This window comes from Petaurus breviceps, unplaced genomic scaffold (genome assembly GCF_028583685.1).
Source record: "Petaurus breviceps papuanus isolate PSGF00001 unplaced genomic scaffold, PetGlider_PUasm1.0 181, whole genome shotgun sequence".
In the NCBI taxonomy this organism is placed as follows: domain Eukaryota; kingdom Metazoa; phylum Chordata; class Mammalia; order Diprotodontia; family Petauridae; genus Petaurus; species Petaurus breviceps.
The window spans coordinates 6,933,652-6,952,087 of NW_027185784.1; the positions used below are offsets into that span (position 1 = coordinate 6,933,652).

An 18,436-nucleotide genomic window follows, 5' to 3' on the forward strand; every position below is an offset into this window, starting at 1 on the left:
TTAGAAGATGGTTGAAAGAATTGTGTCATATGGATTTATTTCATCCCAAGAATATGACAAATATGAAGAATTCAGGGAAAGGAATAATTAAGATAACTTGTTAACAGATAGAGAACAATATAAGGGGAAATGGGTACAACATGCACAATAACTACCACATAAATTAAAAAAAAAAAACAGTAAAGGCTCACAACTTAGATTAATTGAAACGATCAATGGTTCATGAAAAACAGATGATGAATTGTACTCTCCTGCACTCTTTACAAAGGTGAAGGATTAAAGGCACAGAATAGTTCACCCATAAGCATTTGTAGTCAAAGGACCAGCCCAAAGAACTTCAGAGGGATTCATCACCAAAAGGCTGGTCACCAAGGAATTAATTTTTTTCCAATAACTGCAATTCACTGAAACAATGCAAAGAAGGTTTATGATTTGTTTGGGTGGAGGCAAGATCCATACCAATAAAATCACAGATCCTTGGAGTATGAAATTAAGCATGTCATAATTAAGATAATACAATGATACTAGTGCCAACCTTTGCTTCAGAGTTCTAAAAAAGACCTATTAACTATGATTCTTCTTCATATCAGAGAAAGGGTGAATGCTCTCTACCCCTTCTCAAAATATCCTTGGTGTGTGTGTGTGCCTTAAATTTTGTATCCCTCCCAGTAGAAAGTAAGCTCTCTAACAGCAGGGACTATTTTATGTTTTGTCTGTGTATCCCCAATGCCCGGCATGGTGACCTGAACACAACAGTGCTTAATAATAGTATGCTGGATTGAACTTCTTCTCTGGAGAGGCTTTATACAGAAATACAATTTATAGTCACTTCATGCCTATTCTTTTCTCTCACTGCTAACATGACTGGATATCTTTTCCTCAGATTTTACCTTTCTATTCACCTGGCATCTTCTTAAATATGCAAAGTGAAATCTTTTTCAAAGCTATCATGCTTATACACTGATGTCATGATACCAACTTTTAGAGTTCCTTAATATGAAATGGCCTTTATCATCAGATTATATCTCACCCACAGAGGCCAGTTTCATTCTTTCATAACCATATGCTTTGGTTCAAATAATGGAATTACCCCCCCTTAATTACCCACTACGTATAGCTCTGAATTACTTTTGGCTATTTTTATTTATATATGTGTGTAATGTGAATGTGTGTATTTTTTTAAATAATATTTCCCAATTAAATTTAAAAACAAATTTAACATTCACTTTTAAAAAGTGACTTCCAAATTCTCTTCCTCCCTCACATTCTCCATCCCCCTTGAGAAGGCAAGAACTATGATACAGATTATGTATGTGAAGTCATGCAAAACATGTTTGCAAAACAAAACACACACAAATATAGAAAGTGAAAAAAATATGTTTCAATCTGCACTCAAAGTTCATTTGTTCTCTCTCTGGTGGAGGACAACATTTTTCATGATGAGATTTTCAGAACTGTCTTGGATCATTGTTTTGATCACAGTAGCTAAGTCTTTCACAGTTGATCATCATTACAATATAGCTGTTACTGCATACAATGTTCTCTTGATTCTGCTCATTTCATTTTGTATCAGTATACATGAGATTTCCCAGGTTTTTCTGAAACCATTCTGCTTGTTAATTCTTATAGCACAACAATATTCTATCACAATCATATATCATAACTTGTTCATTGGTTATTTTCAAAAATCAAATCCACCACCCCCAACCCCCAAAAAGGGTAATTTGCCACCACTGAAAAGTATGCACTGTGAGTTCTGAAGGGAATTACAATAGGACCCATTAGGACCACAGACTTTTAAGTATCTAGAAGGCTCACTTTGTTTTGAGGCTTCAAGGGACTTGAACCCCGATTGCTTAAAAAAAAAGAGTTGAGTTACCCTAAATTCCAACAGAGGACTACAATGACAAAGCCTTAATGCTTTGGGGCTGGAATTCACTTAGGTTAGATTCTGTTTACATTGTAAACAGAAGTAAGGTCTCCTAGTTGTGTGAGGTCTCACCCAAGATAGGGGAGAAGGTTCACAGAGGATATGGACAATCACATCAATCAGCCATGCCCTTCAGAGACTAAATGGTCTATAGGGGTTAGTCCCTGAATGAGGAAATAAACAGAAAAAGCCTTAATCCTAATTTAATAACTTCTCTCAGTGGTTTGCCATTTCCTTCTCCAGTGGATTAAAGCAAACCTAGGTCAAGTGACTTGTCCAAGGTTACACAGCTATCCAATGACCTGATGTAAATTGATTTAAACTCCAAGTCCAGAGCTCTATCCCTTGAGCCATCTAGCTGTCCTAGGAAAAATTTCTTATTAGAATTAAATCTTTAATCTTTTGTTCAGTATTCTTCTTTTCCCCAATTCTCTAAGACCACTGAGAGATAAATAGAGGAGAGAAAGGAATGAAATTTACATCCTATACCTTGTTTGAATGTTCATGTGCTACTACTTACTACTTGATACAGCTAATGAATTAAAACACTGGCATTAGAGTGATTTAGCCTATTCCTATATGTGCATCATTTAAGACTGAGAGGGAAGCTATACTATGGGAGAAAATATTTTCCATTTAGACCCAGTGGGGGACAAGTCAATTACCAAAACTATTTCAGTAATTTTGATAATTACTGAGCATATTCTAGAATGTATCTCCTAATCTACCTTTAAACAAAAAAATAAATTGAGATGAGGCAATATAAGAGAAGATTGGCTATTAGGATGATTGTCACCGAATTCACCTGAGTGACATGTGTACCACACAACTACATCCTACAAAACCATAATAAACAAGAAAAAAAGTAAAGAGTCAGAAGGAATGTCCAGGACAAATAGAAAACTTTATGGAGCCAAGTTTGGAGAATACTGCTTTAAAGAGTAACTGAACCAAACAGAATTTGGTTCTATACCTGGCTCTGCTTACGTTATATTCTTGGTTAACTAATTTACCCTTCCTAACCTATTTTTTTTTTTCATTTTTAAATGGGGATATTACCAGCTGACCAGTTGACTGATTGAAAGCACAATGTAAATGTCAATTATTTTGGTGTTGTTACAATTGATAATAACTATGCTAACATTTTTTCAAGTAGCTTAAAAACCAAGGTGATTCTAATCTATTCAAAAAAGCAAAGGTTAAATAAGAACTAGAAAGGCTTTTGGGGATAGAAAAATGAAATGCCATTTACCAGAGAATTTGCCACAAGGAAATTCATTACTTAGTTTGCCTTTTTCTCAGCCCTCTGCCACTTTGAGTTCTTGTGGAGTCTAAAATTACTGAAAAGTCTTTCCCCATCTTTTTATCTGCTTTTTGTGAGGATTATAGGATGCTCTTCTGGAGCTATCTTCCTGATCATTCAATATCTGTTTCCTTCACTAGTTTATAGAATGTTGCATGAGACACGTGAGTGTCTCCTTTACAACACTAGACGTAGATTAACAGGGAGCCATCTGGGACTTTGCTATAATAGGAAGTAATGAGTTCACTGAGAGAATTTAGAAAAAGTATAGAGAATGGAGAAGAGTCAAGAACAGAGCTTCATGGGGTAGACATTGAGCCTGGGAAGAAGAGAACAGCAAGGCAGAAGAAGGAAAAGAGAGTGGTGTCATGAAAAACCAGAGGGAAGAGATTAATTCAGCAAGAGAGGGTCGTCAGCAGTGCATCAAATGCTGTAGAGATGTCAAGGATAAAAGCTTAGAAAAGGCCACTGAATTTGGCAATTAAGAAATCATTAGTAACTTTGGAGAGAGCACTTTTATCTTCTGCTATTTAGCTTAAAAGAAACAACTCAGTTTTTCTAGGCCTACTTTAATCAGTAAACTGGAGATAAACTAAAAGAAACCTAAAACCTTATGAGCGTTCTTTATTTTTTTCCCCAGAATTTATTTTTAGTTTTAACATCCATTTCCACAAGATTTTGACTTTCAGATTTTCTCCCCATCTTTCCCCTACCCCACATTCCAAGATGGCAAGCATAACGATTACCCCTTTCCCCAGTCTTTCCTCTCTTCTATCGCCCCATAACCCGTTTTCCCCTCACTTTCTTGTAGGGGAAGATGGATTTCTATAACCCAATGCTTGTATATCTTATTTCTCAGGTGCCTGTATCAATCAATGATTTTTTAACATTTGTTTTTAAAATTTTGAGTTCCAGATTCTCTCCCTTCTTCCCTCTTCACCCACCCACCACTGGGAAGAAAAGCAATTGAATATAAGTTATACGTGTGTAGTTATGCAGAACATTTCCATAGTTGTCATATAAAGAAAGACTAACTATATTTCCCTCCATCCTATCCCGCCCCATATTTATTCTATTTTCTCCTTTGATCCTATCCCTTTTCAAAAGTATTTGCTTCTGACTACCCCCACCCCAATCTGTCCTTCCTTCTATCATCCCCCCTCTTATCCCCTTCCTCCCTACTTTCCTGTAGGGTAAGATAACCAGTTGAGTGTGTATGTTATTCCCTCCTTAAGCCAAATCCAATGAGAATAAGCTTGACTCATTCCCTTTCACCTCCCTGTTCTTCCCCTCCATTGTAATAGCTTTCTCTTGCCTCTTTTATGTGAAATAATTTACCCTAATCTATCTCTCTCTTTCTCCTCCCAATGTATTCCTCTCTCACCTCTTAATTTTATTTTTTAAATATCATCCCTTCACATTCAACTCACCCTGTGCCCTCTATGTATACATACACATACATATATACATACATGAACCCATACATACATATATTCCCTTCAACTATCTTCATCCTGAGAAAAGTCTCATGAGTTATAAATATCATCTTTCCATGTAGGGATGTAAACAGTTCAACTTTAATGAGTCTCTTATGATTTTTCTTTCCTGTTTACCTTTTTTATGCTTCTTATATTTGAAAGTCAAATTTTCTGTCAAGCTCTAGTCTTTACATCAAGAATGGCTGAAAGTCCTCTATTTCATTGAATACCCATATTTTTCCCTGAAGAATTATACTCAGTTTTGCTGGGTAGGTGATTCTTGGTTTTAATACTAGCTCCTTTGACCTCCAGAATCATATTCCAAATCCTTTGATCCCTTAATGTAGAAGCTGCTAGATCTTGTGTTATCCTGATTGTGTTTCCACAAACTTAAATTGTTTCTTCCTGACTGCTTGTAATATATTCTCCTTAACCTGAGAACTCTGGAATTTGGCTATAATATTCCTGGGAATTTTCTTTTGGGGATCTTTTTCAAGAGGCAATTGGAGGGGGTGGCCAGGTAGCACAGTGAGTAAGAGCACCGGACCCAGAGTCAGGATGACCTGGGATCGAATCCGGGCTCAGATACTTAGCACCACACCCAGAAATAACTGGCCGTGTAACCTTGATCAAGTTACTTAACCCCAACTGCTTAAAAAAAAAAAAAAGAGGCAATTGGTGAATTCTTTCAATTTATATATTTGCCTCTGGTTCTAGAATATCAGGGGAGTTTTCCTTGATAATTTCTTGAAAGATGATGTCTAGGCTCTTTTCTTTATCATGGCTTTCAGGTAGTCCAATAATTTTTAAATTATCACTAACAGATCTATTTTCCATGTCAGTGATTTTTCCAGTGAGATATTTCACATTCCCTTCTATTTTTTCATTCTTTTAGATCTTTTTTTTTTAATATCTTAATTTCTCATAAAGTCTTTAGCTTCCACTTGCTCCAATCTAATTTTGAAGGAATTATTTTCTTCAGTGAACTTTTGACCTTCCTTTTCCATCTGGCCAATTCTGTTTTTAAGGCATTCTTCTCCTCATTAGCTTTTTGACCTCTTTTGCCATTTGTGAGTTAGTCTATTTTTTAAGGTCTTAAGAATAATGACTCATTTCTCATGATATTCCTGTATCATTCTCATTTCTCTTCCCAATTTTTCTTCTACTTCTCTTACTTGATTTTCAAAATCCTTCTTGAGGTCCTCCATGGTCTGTAACCAGTTCATATTTTTCTTGAAGGCTTTTTGATGCAGGGGTTTTGACTTTACTATCTTCTTCTGGTTCTATGTTTTGATCTTCTTTGCTGCCAAAGAACGATTCTATGGTCTGATTTCTCTTACTGTTTGCTCATCTTGCCAGCCAATTACTTGACTTCTGAGCTCTCTGCCACAGTAGAACTCTGCTTCCAGAGTGGAGAATGCTTGAGTCCCAAATTTCTGGGTTTTTGCTCAACTGTTGTCAGAGCCTTTTCTAGGCACCTGCCTCAAAACTGTGAGGACTGCCACTCCACAGCCTCAAAAAGTTCTGCCACACTGGCACTTCTCCTCACCCCAGGACCACCACCCAAGAATGCAATCCAGATCCAAGCAGGGCAAAGCAAGAGAATCCTGTCTCGGCACCAACAAAGAGATTCCTGCAGTTGCCCTCTGGTCAGCTGCTTGGTCCCCCCAGGAGCCTGGAGCTCCAGAAGCAGCTGCTGTCACAGTCACCATCACTTCTGCTGCCCCGGGGGAAGAGGCTGGACCATGTTCTTTTCCCACCCAGGTCCAACAGAGTTTCCCCACTGACCTTTTACTTTCTCTTTGGCATTTAGGGGTTGAGAAGTCTGGAAACCACCACAGCTGCCAATGATTCAGTCTGCTGAGGTCTGCTCAGGCCAGTCTGTGCCACCAATCTGTGCTGGCACAGCCCATGCGGGACCGTGTTCCACTCCCAGCCCCGTGTGACAGACCATTCCTGTCGACCTGCCAGGCTGCCTTTAGCGGGAGATGCATTTCACTGTGATTTTGTGGGTTCTGTAGCTCTAAAATTTGTTTGAGTCATTTTTTATGGGTGTTGGGGGTAACTGGGGATAAGGTCAAGTTAGTTCCTGCTTGGCTCTGCCCTGAATGCTCTTTATTTTTACATAAATGATTATTCAACTATTTCTACTCCCACTGATATGACCTTAGTACAGACCCTCATTATTATGTGCTAAGAGTACTATACTACCTTTTTACCTGGTCTTACTGCCTACAATTTCTGTTCTCTAGAATACAAAACAATATCCTTTATCCAAAGAGAAGAGTATGTAAATACTCTGCTCAAAACTCTCCCAAGATGTACCTATTGTTGACAAAATTATAGAATAAACTCTTTAGCTTTAAAAGTCTCTTGCAATCTAATGTAAGCCTGCATTTTCTAGTCTTACTTTTTATTACTCACCTGCATTGCCTTATTGCATGGTCTAAAAAGACCTACATATTATAGAACTAGACTATTTGCTAATAATTGTACTCCAGAAATATTCCATTTCTCAGCTCTGAGTCTTTGTTTACACCATTTCCACCTGGAATGCCTTTTCTCCTTCTCTCTAGTGACACCAAAACTCATCTTATAAGTCCCAAATCAAATGTTAGTACCTCAGTAAATAACGCAATCAAGAATGACATCTTCTCAGGGGCGGCCAGGTAGCACAGCGAGTAAGAGCACCAGCTCCAGTGTTGGAATGACCTGGAGATCAAATCCCAGGCTCAGACACTTAGAACCTACCCAGAAACACCTGGCCATGTAACCTTGAGCAAGTTAACCCCAATTGCTTAGGGGCGGCCAAGTGGCTCAGCAAGTAAGAGCACCGGCACCAGTGCTGGGATGACCTGGATCAAATCCGGGCTCAGATACTCAGCACCACACCCAGAAATAACTGGCCGTATAACCTTGAGCAAGTTACTTAACCCCTATTGCTTTAAAAAAAAAAAAAAAAGAATGACATCTTCTACCCCAGACCTCAAAGAACACCATGTTACTTGTATTCTATACTTTTATTCCAGTTTTACTTAAAATTACTTAAGTCTTTTATGTTTTTTGAACTGTTGAAGAAATGGTTACGAAAGAGGTTATTATGTTGTAAGTTCCTTAAAAGCAGTGAAAATTTTCCACCTAAACAAAATTATAGCTCCTGTAACAAACTAAACGACCTTTCTCAAGGAGTTTAGCATCTGACTTAGCATGTTCTTCTACTCAACTCCTGTTCTTAATAGGGCAGGAATTGAGAAAAGCACTTAAAGTACAAGGGCATTTTAATATTCAAGTAGATGTTTTCTTAAACTTCCTAAACTCCCATTTCCTCAACCTCCTTAAGTGTTATGAGCTCTTCTTTTTCTCCTACCGTAGGCACACATAGGGTTAGTCACATACTAAGTCACCATTATCCACAAGTGTTCTACTATCTGACTCTCTCTTATAATTCCACTAATTCCACCTCTACTTATGTTTCCATCCCTCCTATACTTGTTCATCTTCATTGAGACCTCTGATCTCTCCACCCTTCAGTACCTTCTCGGACATTAACCCTGCTCTGACTTCAATTTCCACTATATCCAATCAACATGATAGTTAGGTTTCAACTCTATAGCTTTCATTTCAACTCTACACTTTCCTCTGCTCTTGAATCATTTTTCTCTTTGCTGAATCACTGCTTATCTCTTGCTAATCTTTAGCCCTAGATTAATCTCACCATCTGCCTCCTCTGCGCCTATTCATGAGCTGAATACAATTGGAGAATGTCTCATAATCAAGCTGCATGGGTACATTACAAGTCCATGCTATCCAACCTGAATAAGGTTATCATTGTGACAAGACAATCCATTAATTCCTCCCTAATTCCTTATCTGCTCAAAGAAACTATTCTAAGAGTTAGGGGTTTTAAGGCTAAAGGAAAAGTGGAATTAAAAAAAATTATGATTGAGTTAAATGAATTTCAGAGGAGGAAAATAATGAATTCAATTTAAGACATGTTGGCATGTTGTAGATATGTTGGGGACATCCAGTTTGAATTACACAACAGGCAACTGTTGATTCAGTACTGAGGTTGGGGAGAGACAAATATATTGAATATATTAATCTGGAAGTTATGTGCATAAAGATGATAGTTATATCCATAAGAGCTGATGAAGCACATAGCAGGCACTTAATAAATGTTTGTTGACTTTACTTGACTTTCCCTCTAAATTCTCCTCTTCCAAATTTCTCTATTATTCTTGAAGACATCACAATACTTTCAGTATTTCAGGTTCATAAACTTAGTAACATACTGGACTTTTTAATGCCATCAATTCAAAAATCTTACCATTTCTACCTGCACAATATCTCCTGCATCTGACTCACTCTCTACAAACGTTACAACTTCAGTTAAGGCTCTCCTTACCTACATTATTGCAACAACCTCCTAAGTGGTCTTCCTGACTCAAGTATGTCCCCACTCTAGTCCATCCCACCCTGCTGCCAAAGTAATTTTCCTTAACAGTAGATCTGATTAGGTGACTCGCCTACCCAACCAACTACACTGCCTTCCTATTGCCTCTAGGATAAAATATTAATTTCTCTGTTTAGCATCTAAAGTCCTATACAATCTGGCCCCAACTAAATTTTTGAGCCTCAATGGACATTTTTCTCCTCACATCTTACAATCTGGTCAAGATGACCTTCGCTTTGTTCCTTATTCATAACATTCTATACTATCACTGGATGGCTTTCATACCTGGAATCCATTCCATCTTTACCTCTGTCTCACAGAGGGCCTTTCTTCATTTAATATGCAGCTCAGTTACCATCTTCTACATGAAATCTTTCTTGATCTCCCCAGTTTGTGAGGCCTCTCTCCCAAATTATCTTCTATTTAATTACTTTGTATAGACAGACTGATGCATTTATTAAGTTTATGCTATATATATTTTATAGGTACTTATCTCCTCCATTAGAATCTAAGTTGTGAACAGAGATTGGTTCATCTTTTTACATGTATCCTCAGCATGTAGCACAGTCTGTGGCACACTGCAGCAATACTTGTTGACTGATTGATTCTATTTCTTTAATATTTCTTCTAGATCATTTATTCCAGTTTTCAGTACACATTAAAGCATATAATTAGCATTTACTGGGTTTGGCAAACAATAGATAAATATCTGTAATAGTTATTATGCATCATGAAGTAAAAATTGTACCTTGAGTCTATGAAAACGAACAATGTCTCCAATTTTGTAGATTAATGGAAGTGTTTCAAGATTTACACTAAAAAGCATACAGGTTAACTTGGCGTTGGACTGGTCCATAATACTTACAACTGAGCAATAATCTGAAAAATACAAATTTACAAAATTAACACAATTTGACTTTTGTTATCATAGAGAGCTTTAAAAATGAAAGTGCATAAACCCAAAGACCCCAGACTTTGGGAAAAGAACTATTTAACAAAGACTGTTGGGAAAACTGGAAAACAATAGGGCACAAACTAAGCGTAGACCAACATTTCACACCATATATCAAGACAAAGTCAAAACATGTACATGATTCAGACATAAAGGGTGACGCCATAAGTGAATTAGAAGAGCATTACTTTTCAGATCTATGGAGAAAGGAAGAAACTATGATCAAACAAGAGATTGTTAACATTATAAATGTAAACTAGCTAATTTTTGATTATATTAAATTAAAAAGGTTTTGCACAAACAAAATCAATGCAAAAACAGTAAAAGGAAAGTAGAAATCTGGGAAACAATCTTTCTACCAAGTGTCTCTGATAAAGAGATCATTTCTCATATATAGAGAACTGAATCAAATTTATAAGAATACAAGTCATTCCCCAATTGATAAATGGTTAAAGGATATGAATAGGCAGGTTTCTGATGAAGAAAGCAAAGCTATCTATAGGCATAAAAAGAAGTGCTCTAAATAACTTTTGGTTAGAGAAATGCAAATTTAAAAAATTCTGAAATATCACTTCACACCAATCAGATTGGCTAACATGACAAAAAAAAAAATAACAAATGTTGGGGAGGATATGGGAAGATTGGGAAATTAAGGCAATGTTGGTGAAGTTGTGAACTGATTCAACCATTGAGGAGAACAATTTGGAACTATGCCCAAAGGTCAACTAAACTGTGCATACCCTCTGATCCAATAATACCACTACTAGGTCTATTTCCCAAATAGATCATAAAAAGAGGAAAAGAATCTATATATTCAAAAATATTTATAGCAGCCTTTTCATGGTGGCAAAATATTAGAAACTGAGGGGACGTCCATCAATTGGGAATTGGCTGAAAAAGCTGTGAATGGAATGGAATACTACTATGAAATAAGAAATAATGAACAGGTAGATTTCAGAAAAACCTGGGAAAATGTGTATGCACTGATACAAATTGAAATAAGCAGAACCAAGAAAACATTGTACATAGTATCTGCAACATTGTGTGAGGATCAATTATGAATGACTAGCTCTTCGCAGCAACACCATGATCCGAGACAAGTCCATATCCAGATAAAGAACTGATAGATTCTGAAGACGGATCTCGAAACATACTTTTTTCACTTACTTTATTCTTGTTTTTTTTTTCCTTTTTGACCTGTTTCTTCTTGCACAGCTGTGACTAATATAGAAATGTTTCATATGTATAAGCTATATTAAACTGCCTACCATCTTAGGAAGAAGGGAGGGAAGAGAAGGAGAAAAAAAACTCAAAATCTTGTAAAAATGAATGCTAAAAATTGTTTTGACATGTGATTAGGGAAAAAAATAAAATATTTTAAAAATTAAAAGTACAATCACTCAACTAGCAGTTACTATGCACTTATTGTATCTAAGCACTGCACTAGTTGCCTAGGATACAAATACAAAATGAAATATTCCCTGTCCCCAAGAAGCTTACATGTTATCAGGAAGAAAACAGTAAGGATTAGCTTTAGCAAAAATTAAAATGTTTCAACAAGTAAACAAATATCTATTAAGTTCCTGCCATGTGCCAAGAACTGTTAGGAGCTAGATACAAAGAATAAATCAATTCCTTCTCTTAAGGAGCTCACATTATAAGGTTTGAAAGCAATTCATCAGAGATTTGAAATTGAAAGAAATACAATGATGCCATATAATTCTGCATAACATGTAAGCTATGAGGTTCCCCTTTTTAATATAATGGCATTTTTAATTAACTTCAGGTGAAGAGTTTTCATATAGAGCAGACACTAATCAACAGCTGCTGAAAGAATGAAGACAGTACCAAAGTCAGGAGACATTAAAGCTAATTAATAAAGGAGGCTCCTGTACTTCTTGCAGAGTCACTCATTTTGACTCTTTTTTGGACCGTCCTTCACTAGAAATATTACTTGACTCAGCCTGTTCATGGGAGCCAATAAAATTCATTAGTAATTAGAACCACACATGAAACTAGCTTTTTTACCTTAAATATAACTACAGTATTACATATATAAGACTTGCTTAATTTTGTAAATGTCTCGGTTGAACTTTAAGAGTAATTCTGTTTCTTCCTTAGACTGATATTTTCCTTTTTCTACCTAGATTATACACATACCATTGTTTCTCCAAGACAATTTTCTGTCTCCCCAGGAAGTAATTCGTTAATTCTTTATTTAGCAAGTAATTTCTCCTGCCTTAATTCCCTTTGTCTTTCCTCAATCTTTTTAACTTTCTCAATTATTTTTGAAAAATCTCCCCTTAGTTATACTTCAATATTTCAATTCAGATCATAACCTATTCATGCCTTTTTAGCTTTTGTAAATCTTGGCCATATTTTTTTCATAGATCTTCCACAGGGAATCTATACAACATGCTAGAAATTTTCCTCTCACTTTAGAGGGCCAAAACCATACACCAATTAACTGGACAATGGATAAAAAATCAACATATTTGCAATATCAGCAAATAAGTAAATGTTTGTAGATGGTTTATAAAGTTACATGTATTCCTAGCACCCTCTGTTCCCTTTCTGGGGAGATGGGGGTGGGGGCAAATAAATTTGCAAAGGTTATTTAAGATCTTTCATTATCTAGAGGCCTAGGAGAGATCTGCTTATTTGGTATTGCTACAAAAATTACAAAAATGGTCACCCTTCTCTTGTTAGTACAGCTGTTGCTGATCTCACTGAAAAGAGGAACATGATGGGAGGGGTTTAAATTTTCTCACCAGGGTATTATTCAGCAACCTTTCCAGTTGAGAAAGTAGAGACTTAGAGATATTTGCCCAGACAGGGAAGTATGATAAAACTTAAGGACTAAAATGAATATTTGACCTTAAGTTAGATCACCACTGAACTGAGAAACTCAACAAAGTCTCTTTCTTCCAAAAGCAAAACCACAGTCATGGCTAATGTATAACCTATTAAATGTTTCACAAAAATGAAGCATACTGAAGTTTCCCTGTGTTTGGGGCATTTTTTTTTTTTGAGAAATAATTTATAGGTGACACTACTTAACAATGAATTTTTCCAAGAGATCTGTAACTAAACTTCCCTGAATTCATGAGGAACTAGGATTATAGGCTAATTTTTGAATAACAAAAGATATTATAGAAATGGTACAGTGACACCAGGTTTGATTTGGGGTACTTCTAAAAAGGCCGACATCACAAGCACTGTAGTGGGGTAAAGTGTACACTGGAAAGAATACAGACTAATCAGAGGATCTACATTCAAATTATATCTCTAATACTGACTCCAAGTCCTTGGATTTATTTCCTCAACTTCAAAATGAGTGGATTGGGTTAGATGGCCTCTAAGATAACTTCTAGATCTCAAATCTATGATCCCATATTGACAGAAGAATGTTCTATCACTTTTAATATGTCAAAATGCAATCTGCATTTTTAAATTAAAAAGAAGCATATATAAATAAAGTGATATTCTTATGCTTTATTAGTTAACTGACGTGGAAATATTTTTCAAAGTTCAACTTATGTATTTGATTACATTTCAAAGGACAATAGTTTTCTTTACTAGCTCAATGTGTCATAAATTTTTTGGGACTGATTTTAGCTATGTAGTTTGCTCACTTATCACTAATAACTGATATCTCTAGACTTTCTTTAGGTCCTATACTTATTAAAGATTTGATGTCTTTTACATAGATTGAGGCTGAAAGTATAATTTATGCATAATATGTTAATAATAACATTTCTTATCCCACTCACAAAATAAAGCCAATCTGATAGGATTAGAATAATATTTATCAAGGAGCTTTCAAGGCCAATGTCTTACCCACAATAGAGAAGTCTAGCCATTCTGGAAAAGGCATGTACCTATACAAGCAGGTCAAGAAAGCATCAGATTTTAATTATATCTTCAATCTCTTCCTATCTAGTTGTTGCTTTCTTTCTGCCTAAAAATATGTCTATGTTTTCCCTTACTTAAAAAATCCTCACTTGATGTGACTATCCTCATTAGCTATCATTCTTTATCTTTCCTCCCTTTAGTGGCTAAACTCCTTGAAAAAGCCATCTACAATCAGTGCCTCCACCTTTCTACTCACTCTCTCTTAAGTCCTTCCCAGTCTAACTTCAGACTTCCATCAAACAACTGAAACTGCTCTCTCCAAAGTTACCAGTGACCCCTTAATTGACAAATGTCTTAATTGACAAATGTAATGGTCTCTTCTCCATACTCATCCTTCTTGACCTTTCTGAAGCATTTAACATTACTGACCACCTTCCTCTCTTCTCCAGGTTTTCAGGACAGTGGTCTCTCCTGGTTCTCCTATTTTCTCTGGCATTCACTTAGTCCCCTTTGCTGGATCTTCATCAATGTCATGCCCACTAACAGCAGATATCCCCCAAAGGTCTATCCTAGCTTCTCCTTTACTCTATATCCTTTCATTTGGTGATCTCATCAACTTTCCAGTCATTCAGTTTTACAACTTAGGAGATATCTTCAATTCTTCACTCTCCTTCATCTCTCATACCCCATTAGTTGCCAAGTCCTTTAGATTCTTATATCATACATTTCTCTCATCTTCCATCTTATATCCACCCACACAGCTACTACAAGCATTCACTACCTCACGACTAGATTACCTCGATGGTCTCTTGGTTTCCTTGCTTCCTTTCACTGTTTTCTCTAACATTCCCTAACAGAAAGACTAAACAATCTTTTGTATGTTAGCACAGGTCTGAGCATATCACTACTCAACTCAAGAATATTTAGTATCTCCTTATTCTCCCTAAGATAAAATATACACTCTTCCATTTGGCACAACACCTCTTACAATGCCTTTCTAGGCTTATTTTTACATCATTCTTCTTAGTAATATATTCTATGTTTCAGATCAAGCAGTCTGCTTTCTGTCCCTACAATTTAATATTCTCTCTCCTGCCTCCCCAGCCTTCTTAGAATATGCTTCCTCCTCACTTTACCATTCAGAATCCTTTCCAGACGCATTATAATTACTTCATTTTATTGGACCACTGGTTTCTTTCTAGGAAGGCTAGTGGAACCATAAGATGTTTAAAAGATCTGGACTATTCACATAATCTGATTTCCAACCATGCACTGGATCATTTCAGTTTTTGTTAGATACATATAAAGTTCTAGCCTTTACATATAAACTTTACAGCACTATATTCAGTATACAACACTGATTCCAATCCCCTAACTACACTATACTAACTTACCTAACTAGGTTAAGTAGGCATATAACTTTAACTAGTTCTTAATATTATAAGAATAAATTGCCTTGCCAGATTATTAGCTCAGTAAAGACAGAGTCTAATTCATTTTCTGACTTCTCAGCACTGAACACAAGGGACAGAGCAGACATTTCATAAATGGCTTTTCAACGTACTGTCTCAGCACTCATATGAAGAAACAAAAAATTAGCTGCAATCAGACATCCTCTCTCTCTGCTTCCCTCATTTTTTCATAGTTATCATTCTTAAAGAGAATTTATAGTTCCTGTAGAGGATGAATCTAAGTTCCCAACTTTATCTGTATTTCTTCTAGATACTTTTTTTTTACTAGACAGAAAAACAAGTGGGAGTTTATTTTAATTGAGACTACTTGCTCTCCTCTAATAACTATTTCTCATTAAAACCTGGCCTCTAGCTATTCATGCTTGTTCAACTATGAGAGCTAACTTGCTGATCTGAGCTTTCCCCAAGATTTTTTTTTCTGATATAAGATGCAGTAAAATCCCAGTTTTGGTATATATGATTCTACCTGGAATTTCTTATATTGTCTAGGTCACTGGTGTTTTAGCTTTTCAGGATTCAGAGTCTCAGAGGGTCCCTATAGCCACAGCTATTTTGGCTCTAAAAAGCTGAGAAGTAAGAAGACTTCTACAATTATTCTATCTTTCTGGGATTCTGATCATTCTCCTGAAGGCACCAAGTCCTGAATTAGATGCTTATTTTAACACCTTAATCCCTTACTTAAAAACAAAATAATAATTAAAAAAAATATTTTATTAAAGAACAATGTTGTATATGCAGTGATTCTGACATCTCTAATCCTTCAACTTTTCCCTCCTAGTTAGAACAGAAAAAAATTATGAAAATCCCACAAGGCCTTATTTTTCCTTTGGACTGACCTACCTCAAAGGTACTTTCTTGCAACAAGTTTTTCTCTCTAGGTAGAAAGCTGCTTTTATATGGTGCCAGAAAATGTTGGTATTATTCTATTTTTATTTCCAACAGGTAATATATATTTGACAATACTTTCTTTAAACATCACATTTTTGCCAAGATTCTAACCTCATCTTACTGAGTATCTCTGCTTTTTTTCTCTTCTATTTTCTTTTCTTTCCAGGAGTCAAATCTCTTTCAAACAATTTTGAACTTTACATCACAAGTTTTTAAGTAGTACAATTTTATTCAAATTATTTTCTGAAGTGTGAAAAACTCATTTATAAAGGGAAAATTGGGACCAACCATTGAAACCATCATTTTATCACCATTTAATTTGATACTGAAATCAAGACACACAAAATCCTTTATGAGAAAGAAAATCAAAAGCTGAGGATAGAAAAGTATGATCCCCAAACTGTACTATGGTAAACATCTTATTTATTCAAGCTAAGAATTTTTAAAAATAGAATATGAACAATACTTGACACAGCAAAATTCTTTAAATTTGATACTTTTTACTAATCAGATAGCTCCATAAAAGCTGGCATTTCTGAAACCTTCCTATGACCAGTGTCTTTACTTAGTTAGATAGCAGAGTGGAGAGAGTGAAGTACTTGGACGTTTATTAGCTATGTAGATGTGCATGTCACTCAGCCTCATCTATAAAATGAGGATAATAACAGTACCTTAATTTATAATGTTATTGTGAGAATCAAATGAAATAATATATGAAATGCTAAAGTACCATGTAAATGTTAGATATTATGCTATTATTACTAGATATGGATTTCAAAAGTTGATACACATAAAGCTTTTACTAGATACCACACTCGAATATTTGGTAAGCTGAAACTCAACATTGTATACTAAGTGCCTAGGTTACTGACTTGGCTTCCAAAGGACTGCATAATTTAAAGCACAAAGCACAACACAACTGTACTCTTTCTATTGGGCGGAAGAGGCAAGAAAAAAAAAAAGCAATTACTGGTCACTAATTACCTCCTTTAGAAGGATGAAGTAAAATTCTGAACAAAATTTAAATAAACCCAAAAGCCTACGTATCATTTTGTATGTTTCTCACTAATCTCTAATTACTATCAATCAGCACTAAATTTGGTCCTAATCCTCCTCAAGAGTTGAGCAGAAATAATTGTTCAAGTAATAATAAATTCCTTTTTATAATGCCAGTTTGGGGTGGTACCCAGCTGAGTTTGTCTCAAAAGTCCTTGCAGATAGTTTTTCAGTGAGTATTTGTTCTCTTCTTAGTTTTTTCTTACCTTTTGCTATCTTTAAGCAAATAAGAGGGATAATCTTATTCATACTTGCTAGTACTCCTTACTAGTCAGCCTCTAACACTTTTGCTACTGAGGGTGTTGCATTTTTGCATACCTTCTAAAAAAGCTGAAAGAGATAATGAGTAACAGGATGCCACTGCTCAAAATAAACACATTAGGACAGTCAGTTTCCAATTAGTACGTTCTTAGCTAGCATTTAAGGTTATCTTTTCTATTTGAGGACATGTTGGTCCCTCCTGCCCTTCTCCCTGATCATACCATCAAAAGATTCAGAGCTAGATAGGACCTTAGGTATAATCTAATCCAAACTCCTCATTGTAGATGAGGGAATATGGCTTCATACGAAAGGTTTTTACCAAACTTAGATGAATGGTAAACTGCAGTACTAGGATTCTAAATATAAATCTGGTAGTCTAGCACACAACCAAACTAGATAATGCATCCAAAGGAAATTATATGTTATATATATAAAATGTATGCAAACTGCAAACCTTAAAGTAAATCAATTCAAGTTCTTATCAACAGGCTTATATAATCAATTCTCTTTTGGTTTATTGAGGAGCAGTAGTCCAGGTCAACAGGAACTAGAGAAGAGGGTATAGGGAGATATAACTACATCTCTTGGTTCAATAAATATTCTTTACATGCACACAGACAGATCCTGCTAACATGCTTTAAATTGGTATATTCTGATTAGGAAAATAAGCAGAGACCCTAAAATCTTGTTTAAACTACTATCACTACTACTGCTGCCATTGTTATACATTTTTCTAATATTGGCCCCTCTTTTCAGATAAATAGTACAAAGTCAAACCTTTATTTCAG

The 18,436-nt window shown here is 35.7% G+C and overlaps 1 protein-coding gene across 4 annotated transcripts in view; it reads right to left on the reverse strand.

Annotated features, from left to right (window-relative positions):
• POT1 (protection of telomeres 1) overlaps positions 1–18,436 on the reverse strand; it is a 99,389-nt gene that overhangs the window by 43,717 nt on the left and 37,236 nt on the right. For all 4 annotated transcript variants that reach the window (XM_069087135.1, XM_069087132.1, XM_069087133.1 and 1 more), the window contains exon 8: positions 9,913–10,043. In XM_069087135.1, the coding sequence (XP_068943236.1) occupies positions 9,913–10,043 (131 nt within the window). The remainder of the gene's footprint in view (positions 1–9,912; positions 10,044–18,436) is intronic.